The 10,083-nt window shown below is 40.2% G+C and overlaps 1 protein-coding gene across 1 annotated transcript; it reads right to left on the minus strand.

Annotated features, from left to right (window-relative positions):
* Positions 1–8,849: 8,849 nt before the first annotated feature.
* On the minus strand, positions 8,850–9,788 carry LOC148830531 (olfactory receptor 52L1-like). The gene is made up of 2 exons (XM_088919895.1): positions 9,424–9,788; positions 8,850–9,294 (listed from the first exon to the last, which is right to left on the minus strand). The coding sequence occupies exons 1-2, from the start codon at positions 9,786–9,788 to the stop codon at positions 8,850–8,852; spliced, it is 810 nt and encodes a 269-aa protein (XP_088776021.1).
* Positions 9,789–10,083: the final 295 nt, after the last annotated feature.

Consider the following 10,083-nt stretch of genomic DNA (forward strand, 5'->3'; position numbering starts at 1 on the left):
ATTGAGTCAGTGAAAATAAAATCTCCTAACCTTGTTAATTATGATATAGATTTAGATTAACCTTTTAGTTTTGTTTGTCAAGTAACACTGGAAATGTTGTCACTATAAATGATATATTTGGAACCAATTATTTCTGCAATATAATCTTTACTTTTGTTGCGTATAAACAATTTGCTTTTGGCGAAATACTGAAATGAGTAAAATCAAAAGAATCTGTAAATACATTCTAAATACATTTCAGGAATTCATTTAAATACAGTTTACAGGTCGCCCTTTTTAATGAGGAAGCTAGGATTCTTATAGTATAGTAATCTTTGCTTGGGCAAAAAAGATATTTTTGCTTTTGATTGCTGACATACAGTATAGTGCATAAAATATACATGTAACCCTATCTGCACATACTGTATATTGAATACAGTCCCTGTATTTGGCAGATTCTTAAGTGTCTACAAGTGCTAAAAAATAAGAGATATAATGTATACTGTATGACTTAAAAATATCACTTCAGGTAGCTTTGATTATGTTTAGTTTCCAAATTCTTGGCTTTTAAGTGTTTTTGATTCTTGAAATTATTCTCTTCTTTAAGTCATTGTCGTATGAATTATTTTTGTAAAAATGTTTTTACACTATGTGGAAGAAAATAAAATGCCTCAGTGTTTAGTTAAGTTCTAGATTAATTGCTTATGAGTGTAAATTACATTTGACCAAATTCGGTATTATATTGATACACTACTAAACAATCTTGTCAGAGTTGTCAGGTCAGCTGCTGCCCTGCCTCATGGCCACAGCGGCAGTGACACTGCTGTTGAGTTTTAGATATGAAACACTGTAGTTCCTGGAAAAGAAATCTCACACGACAAGAGAATAAAATTTCAAGTTATTTGAACAGTGCTCTGCGTTTGCAAAAACTATTTGTTGAATATTGTTATTTTGCATTGACTTATGATTAACCTTCAATATCAAACTGTACTGCCTCCTCAAAGCCAAATTTAATGCAAGGCTGTAGCATTATCAAGCCTTACCTCCTCTGATTGTATGGGTGTTCCTCCACGCATTAGGACTGTCAAATCTGTGTAATCAGACAGCCTTATATTTTCTCCATCAAAATTCCCCTTTTATATCCTTTGGTTGTCAGCGTCATAAACAAGGCAGCAGTTGCCATGACACTTGTGTTCATAAATAGCTTTAGAATATTATTACCCCCTCATGATGTAAAGGCATAAATGTGGTGCTAATTGTTTTCTGCTTTTTTTTTATCTGTCATACTGGGAATTACTCATTTTTACTCAACAATCTTTAAACACTGAAAGTATTAAAAATACACATACTGTATATAAAAATTACACATAGGAAAAAAAAATTAACATTGTTCCCCAATTGGCAATGGACTATGACACCACAATAGGAGCAGCCCATTGTCCTTGTTTGTTGATGAACCTGACAATTGTGGGATTTTATTTCAGATCCTGCAAACCTATCAAAAACCAACAGAAAGTTTGGTGAAAACATATCTTATGACAATTAAAATCTGCTCCCACAAAACAATGACTGATAATGTGATTCAAAAGGCCCTTCTCTGAGCTGAAGAGATCCATGTGCAAGAATATCAACACCCCTTCTATCTGTTCAAGTTGGTAGCTGTGTCAGGTTTATTCCATGCTGAAATGAAAGGAGACAATGTTTCGACTGTGGAGCCTCCTTCAAGTCTGACACCTTCTCGTCTCTTTTCAGCATGGAATAAACGTATACCTGTTCCTTTGCACCCCTTCTATCTGGCAACTTCAGCAACACTGATGGGTGGTGGTGGGGTGAGATTTCTCCTTCAGTGGGCACAAATCAATGTCAATATTCATTTTTAAAAACTGTGATAAACGGCTGTGGCACACCCTTGTCTCATGACCTCAGGGAACTGTAATTGCAAAAGACAGGATATCTGTGTATTTGTGATTTGGCTATTATTCTAAATAAATATTTGATTATTACTGTAAATCAATATAAGAATTCACATTTATTCCTTTGTAGGATTGATGACAAGTCTACAAGTCAAGCAGGTCATACTCTTTTTGTGTGTTTTTTTTTAATGCTCAATCATTTAGACTGTTATTTTATGACAATAGTACTCATGAGGAAAGACCCCAAACTGCACACAGCAATGTATTTTTGTCTTCACAATCTCATTGTTTTTACGTGGTGTACACAACTGTCAGTCCCAAACATGTTGTCTGGGTTTTTTTTTTTAATTTCAAAACTATTTCTGTGACAGGCTGTTGCATAGAAATATATTTTTTTCTTTCCATACCTTTCATAGGATGATGCAGCTATTATGACTGGTTACATTCATGTCCGTCTCATTATCACTGCTTGGTATTTTGCAGCAACATTAACACTGCCATCAGTGATACTGGCTACAAGGCTGCCATTTTGTGGACCCAATAAATATACCTCTGCTTCTGAGACCATTCATTAATAATATAACTTGGCTGCACAGACATGCAGGTGAACAGTATTATGGCTTTATCAGGCACATTGTTTGCTTTGACCTTTTTTCCTCGTTGCATTATTCCACATCAAGTATGAAAATAGTGTTGCCAAATGTTTGGTGTAAGGCGTTCTCAACTTTTCCTGGTGTGCGAGGACATTTTACAATTACAATTTTCTGCAAAATTGGTAAATTTGCAGCATGCAGACTTTGAATGTAAGACATTTCCTTTATTCTACGTCATCAGGAAAATTATCTTTGATAATGACTCTTGCATGTGATACTGTGTAAAACGATGACAAAATATGTTGTTTATCACGTTGTAAGCTTAGCTTGAGGGTGTTGAAACCCTGGACTGACGCTGGTGTCTTGAACTTTTATTAAGGGGTTAAGAGTTGTGACAATGGAAAGGGACTTCCCCCTGTTCACCACTAGAGTACCCCTAACACCACCAAGGCAGCCCTCTAAACTGTACTCTCTCCCTAACTACCGTGTGAGAATGTATATCAGTACCACCTGATATATGTATCGAAACCATATATTACATTCTTACGCGATTCCTCTGTGTTCATCCAAGAACCATGCCACTGGCTCTAAAGCTACAAAATAAACTAACTCTAAAAACTCTTCAGAAAATATTCCATAACTGTCTTGAACGCAACCACTCGTCCTAGCTCCTGGGAGTGGAGAACCCTACTTTGAGTGATTATGCAATGACTCTCTACCTCCTCTCGAGGTATCGACCAGAAGTGAAAAGCTGCCGTGGGGTCGGCTCTAAATGCAGGATGGCCATCCTTTTTTTGAGATGGGGCTCTGGGGAAACACAGAGTCCACCCAGTTGTTTAAGATGTGCCATGGAGTGACATGAGTCAGACCAACGCCTCTCTGAAGACATAAGAATGGACCATAACATCGTCCATGCCTCCCTATAAGAACAACTTAGAGGCTGTCTTCTAATTGATCTCACCCGTCTATTAGAGTCGGTAATCCTGAACGGGGGAACCTTCTAGCCCTAGTGAACTCCGGGAGTGAGTCGTGTCTTGTGTCCCCTGAAGTCATCCAGCCTGGCCAGGTCGAGGAACACCGACGCATCACTGTTGGCTATATCCATGGAGAGCAGAGGAGTCATCATGAAGTGTGCATGCGCAGTGGGAAAGGGGTCTCATCTCCGACCAGCCCTAATGCTGAAGCCACTTCCTCTTCTTCCCCTCCTAGATCTAGGAAATTGGAAACTCCTTTATCCCGCACAGACCCCCTCGACAGCTGGAAAATGGGGATTCTAACAGCTGAATTCTACCTAAATCAAGTCGAAGATCCTACCTTCCCCTACGCCAGAGCCCAGGTAGTAGAATTGAATGGGTAACCTGTCGAAGGCCGCCAGAAGCATTCACATTCATTTTATCATCAAGAATGACCTCCTATATCAATGTAATGGGCCAAACCAGGATAGGCTTCTGGTTCCCATGAAGCACCAACAGTTCATACTCCAGCTGGCTCATCGACATCTGCTGGGAGGACATCTCGGGGTAGACAAGACGCACAAAAGGGTCTTAAAAAGGTTCTTTTGGCCAGGCATATATGCTGAAGTCAGCCAAAATTGCCCTGATTGTAAGCTCAATTTGCCAAAGCCTCACTTATGCTCACCATTGCAGGCCCTCTCTGTGATTGAAGAGACTGAAGAGCCCTCCGTCTATATTGCCATGGATCTCTTAGGTCCCCTATCTAAAACAGCCCGGGGGCACGAATACATATTAGCCGTCGTTGACTAAGCCTCCCGGTATCCAGAGGCTATACCCCGGGCTGTCAGCAAAATATTGTTAGCGAGATTGTAAATCTGTCCACTAGATTCAGACTTCCTAAAGAAACCCTAACCGATCAGGGAACACCATTTACCCCTCGGTTGATGCAGGAGATTACAGAACTCCCGAGAATAATTTTTGAGGACTTTGGTCTATCACCCTCGGACCGATGGCTTGGTGGAAAGGTTTAATAAGACTCTAAAACAGATGTTATAGAAAAGTCTCTCAAACCAAAAAGAAGGACTGGGATTTGCTCCTACCCCTGTTAATGTTTGCCATCCAGGAAGTGTCCCAGGCTTATTTCTGTTTTAGTTAATTTAGGGAAGACAGCCCAGAGGAATCCTCAACGTTGCCCAAGGATCATGAGAGACTCAAGATCTGACTTCCAATAACATCCTGGATTATGTAAATAAATTGCAGGAGAGCTTATCTCAGTTAAAACCGCTAGTGGACCAAAATGTCAGAGAGGCACATGACAGACAGCAAAAATATTATAATCACACCACTCAACTTTGGACCTTTCAGCCCAAAGCTGTAATGCTACCACTGCTTGCTCCAGAGTGCAAGGTTTATGCCAGATGGCAGGGGCCCTATGAAGATCACGAACGGATGGATCTTGTAACTTGAATAAAATCTGTCACCCTGACCATAGAAAGAAGGAGAAAATATATCACATAAACCTCTTAAAACCATGGCGTGAGTATAACACTGACAAGGGCGCTCCTTCCTTAATGTCCTGTGCCTGTAACTCTTCAGCTGGTAACGTTGTGACTCTCTCTCCACACCCCTCCCGAGGCCAAACCGAGGATGCCGCTGCTCTATTGTGTTGGAACCAAAACCTCTTCTCCGACCTGCTGGGGCGAACAAACCTTATCCGTCATCACATCAAGACGCCACCTGGGGTCGTTGTGAGGGTTCTGCCCTACCACATTCCAGAAGCAAAATGCGAGGAAATCTGTAAGGAGGTTCAGAAGATGATGGAGCTGGATTTGATTGAGGATAGCACTAGCCCCTAATCCAGCCCCATCGATCTGAGTCCCAAACCCAATGAATCCTGGTGATTTTGCAATGATTTCAGGAAGTTAAATGAAGTGTCTTGATTTGATGCATATCCTATGCCCCAGATTGATGAGCTCCTGGAGAAATTAGGGAAGGCTAAGTACATTACAACACTACATCTCCCTAAGTGGTTCAGGTGGGTAGCTGCGTCAGCATGCGTAGGCTGCAAAGGAACAAGTAATAGGTTTATTCCATGCTGAAAAAAAGAAGAGAGAAAAAACACAACGTTTCGGCCGTGGAGCCTTCTTCAGGTGTGAGAGAGACAAGGCAGTAGGCAAAGGTAATGTAGTGGGAGAACAAAGGCTGGGAAGGAGGAGGGGTTAGAGGCGGGAGCAGGGGACAGAAAGAGTAAGTGGTACTGGCAGATACTGTACCTCTTACTGCCACAGTGAAACCTAAGACTGTGTTTTCAACACCCTCAGGTCTATATCAATATAAGGTGCTTCCTTTCGGTCTCCATGGGACTCCGGCCACCTTTCAGCAACTCTTGGATTGGTTATTGAGGCCCCACCTTCAGTATACAGCTGCCTACCTGGACGACCGGGTAATATTTAGTGAAGATGGGGCTTCACATCTCAAATATTGTCAGACCGTCTTCTCTTCTCCAGCTGAGGCAGGACTGCTTATCAACCCCAAAAAGAGTCAATTTGAGTTTGCATCATTATGATCTCTGGGTAATGTGGTGGGTGAGGATCAAATACAGCCTCAACTTGACATCAGAGAAGGGCCAGTTCCCAAAACGAAGAAGCTGGTGAAGTCATTTCTCGGACTACTGTCAGGAGCCCGTCCTCAAAGTGCTGGATTTTGGAAAACGGTTCCTTCTACAGACTGACGCATCGGAGAAGGGGATAGGTGCCATTCTTTCTCAGGAATTTGATGGAGTGGAAAATCCTGTTATGTTCCTAAGCAGGAAATTGCTTCAGAGAGAACAGAAATACACTGTGGTTGAAAAGGAGTGTCTGAGCATGAAGTGGGCAGTTGAATCGCTACGGTATTATCTGCTGGGCAGGGAATTCACTCTGACTATGCTCCACTCACCTGGATGAAGGTCAACAAGGAGAAAAATGCTCTAAAAACTTTAGAGAAAATTCACTTACGTTCGTAGCATGCATTCCTATACAATGGTATAGAATTACATAGTAGTTCCTGTGTCCACTCAAGTATTAGCGTGTGCTGTAGGCTGCGTATTTGACACATAAACTAATTTCATTATATATATCAAATAGAAAATATGAAAACCCGTACCAATTTTTCAGTGGACACAACAAATTTCCAGGGTCCTATAGCGTACCACCTGGGGACATACCATAGTTTGAGAACCACGGGACTAGAACACCACCACTCGTCCTAGCTCCTGGGAGTGAAAAACCCTACACTGAATGACTACGCACCAGCTCTCTATCTCCTCCAGTCCACGAAAAGGCAGCCTGGAAAACCCACACTTTTAGAGGGTATTTAATGAAGTAGTGGATTAAAGCACAGCTGAATCCCACAGGACTGCTAATCCTATGACTCTTTGGTTTGTAGTCTAGAATCCTGACCACTATCCCATACTGTGTGTCTTTCACCGTGCGCGTGCTGAAGCTGACAGCCACAGGTTACTGAGAGGTGGGTATCCAAATGCAGGGATTTGGTGACCTTTGATGGTTGGTGGATAAAGCTGAAGTTGGGGAAACTTGGGAATGGAGGGAGACAGCCAAAGATCGACAGATTTGGTGTTGAGTTATAGCGGATGGGAGTCAGGCTGTGAGGAAGGAGGGAACTGCAGACTGGTGTACGGTTGATGGGGAAGATGCCCCTGGAGTGGTGCTGATTTGGACTTCAGAGTTCTAGGGAATCTTCAGGGATCAGTTTGTCAGGTTTCAGGCTTCAGGTTAAAGGATTCAGGTACAAGGTTTTGGATTGAGGTGTCTTGTGGATCAGTACTGAATGTAGAACTACTGTAGCACTCGTGTGGTGTAACAGGATTTAAACATGGGAGAATCAATTGGATGATTAATTGGAGGATTGACTGTTTGATTGAGGGGACAATGGGAGCACCGATGTATGGTTCAAGTGTGCCCTGATGACCCCAGGACAAATGTATTGTGGGTTTCCAGGGCAAAAGAGGACTGTGAGGTCCAATCAGCCCAGGCCTGACAGTGTGCTATGTTTACCCACTCTGCAACTTCATAAGAATCTATATACTGGTGATGACAACAGTATGTGGTCAATTTGGGCCTTAAGCACCTGATAGGAAAAATAACTACTTAAAAACACACAATTACTTATTTTATTTGGCAATCAATATTTTTGCATGTATTTTTAATTCTCTCTCAAATCTAAAATATTGTTCTGAAGAGAAAAATAAATAGAGATGGATAGTATGATTTTTATTTAAATCTGTAAGGTTATGTGAGAAATACTTCTAACCTTAGGATGTAGCCTTTTTCACACCTGTTTTCTAACTTCAGATTCTTATTTTTTGTTAGCACCTTTATTAGAATTTGAGTACAATCTGCTCTGGAGCACTGCAACTATGCTTATAATGTATTGACTGTTCTCATTATACAGTGTCAATATTATTTGATGCTTCTACAGTGCTTCTACAGTACAAATGCCACAAGTATTTTTTTCATGATGTTATACTTCCAGTGGGATACACATGCTATCTTCTTGTATAAACATATTATTTAGAGGTCCAGACATAAAAATTGCAATAATAGTGCTACAAGACTGACTACAAGACTGAAGAAAAAAATGTTTCAAATTTAAGATTAACTAGTCAAAACTTACAATTCTATAAATATCTGTAATGCCTTCAGTCCCTCAGTTCGTATCTTAAGATGAAGAGGTATTAGGCCAAGTTAATGGAACATAATATTTTCAGAGTCAATAAAAAGGTAACAGAGGGTTTGACTGAGGTTCTATATTTTTAAAGGAGGTAAATAAGGCAACTATTTTAAATGATGTCTGGCAAGCAGAAAGTGAAGTTAGAAATTTATACTTGAGAATTGTCAGTTTTGCCGATTCTACAACAAGACCACACTTTTTTGTTTTAACAAACAAGACAAACAATGCATGGGGTAGATTGACAAGCCATGTTGTGATGACAGAGATGCTCAGAATACTCAAAGCTTGGCACTGTATTAGAATCTTTTATAGTACAGAGAAATTGAGAGCTCAGATGAGTGGCATGGTCTCTTTTAACAGCAGATTCTTACGTTCTTAATTAATTCTTAATCCAAGGATTTCAAGAATGCAGCACATTACAATTTTGTCACATTAATTCACTTTAATTTTATTAGTGTTAAGAAGAACTCAAATACTAAGAACCCAAAAATCGAACGGTGGAGTACATATGCAGTCATAAAGATGTAAATGGACATGCTGGCTTACTTACTGATCTAGGCATCTAGGCATCATAGTTACGATAGTAATAGGAAATGTATCAAGTTCAAGAGATTTTGATTACTTTATTTTTTTAATAAAGGTTAACTCAGATGATGTGTTTTGAATATTTATTTTATCATTCATATAGTATGTGACACCTTTCCAAAGAATATTTGGACAATTTTGTTTCTTAATTCATTAGAATTCAGGCCATAAACAATGGGATTCACATTTGCTGGAACAACATGAAATAAAATGGCTGTCAGCTTTCTGAAATCTGGGTTAACAGGAAAACGATGCAGTATAACAGTTAGAAATCCAGAGCACAGCATGACCAGGTACAGAACTAAGTGAGTGGCACACGTTTGAAGTGCTTTGTTGTTGAGCTGCTTGTTTTTTGTATTGAAACAAACGAAAAGTATGTTGCAATAGGTGACGGAAATGCTTCCCATTGAGGACACAAGCAATAAAACTGTGCTGAATAATCCATAGATGTTATTGACTGTCACATCTTCACAAGACAACTTGAACAAGGATGCATTGTCACAATAAGCATTGTAAATAACTGATCTGCACCTGGACAGCCTCAGGGTCGGGGCAAACAGCACTATTATTAGACTCAGAGACACTCCCCAAGCAAATGCAGATAACTTTGCCACTGTACTGGTGGTCATAATAGAATTGTACCTCAAGGGATGGCATATAGCCACATACCTGTCGAGAGCCATAACTATTAGTATCATGTGCGAAGCAGACCCAAAAATATGACAGCAAAAGGCTTGAACAACACATTCAACGTAAGAAATGTTTCTTTTAGATGACAGTATGTCCAACATGAGCCTGGGCATCAGGGCAGTGGTTCCGATCAGATCATTCACAGGCAAGTTACAGAACAAGAGATACATAGGCTGGTGCAAACTTCTCTCAGTGGCGATGAGCAGTAAGATCCCAATATTGGAAATAAGGATGAGAAGATAGTTGAATAATAGAAGAAGGAAAAGAGGGTACATGGATTGGTCAGTGACATTGAAGCCTTCCATTTCCAGGAGCCACTGGCTGTTAAAGGATACATTTTCCATTGTTTTTGTTATGGGCCTGATAGCTAAAACAGAAGAGACAACATAGAGCAGTCATGTACTGTATGCTGACTTAGTCCGTTTCGCAGAATTTTACCACACTTCCCTTTTTATCAGATGATCACTGAACATGAAAATACAGGAAATGTAAACTGTTCATAAAACTTTTCAGTAGATCTTAGACATTAGAAAGCAGTGGGATACAATATCAAGAGAGAACAACAAATAAGTGCATGTCAATGTAAAAATGTTCCGATCAGTTGTATATCCCTGTATAGTCTGTTTAAAAATAATCCAA

This window comes from Atractosteus spatula, chromosome 7 (genome assembly GCF_055471065.1).
Source record: "Atractosteus spatula isolate fAtrSpa1 chromosome 7, fAtrSpa1.hap1, whole genome shotgun sequence".
Taxonomy (NCBI): domain Eukaryota; kingdom Metazoa; phylum Chordata; class Actinopteri; order Semionotiformes; family Lepisosteidae; genus Atractosteus; species Atractosteus spatula.

What these genes read in the sequence shown, in the direction of transcription:
- LOC148830531 (XM_088919895.1), bottom strand. Translation starts at nt 9,788, where the DNA reads ATGGAAAATGTATCCTTTAACAGCCAGTGGCTCCTGGAAATGGAAGGC. An exon ending in ATAGTTATGGCTCTCGACAG is followed by an intron (nt 9,295 to 9,423) that starts GTATGTGGCTAT and finishes CCCGACCCTGAG; the next exon opens with GCTGTCCAGGTGCAGATCAG.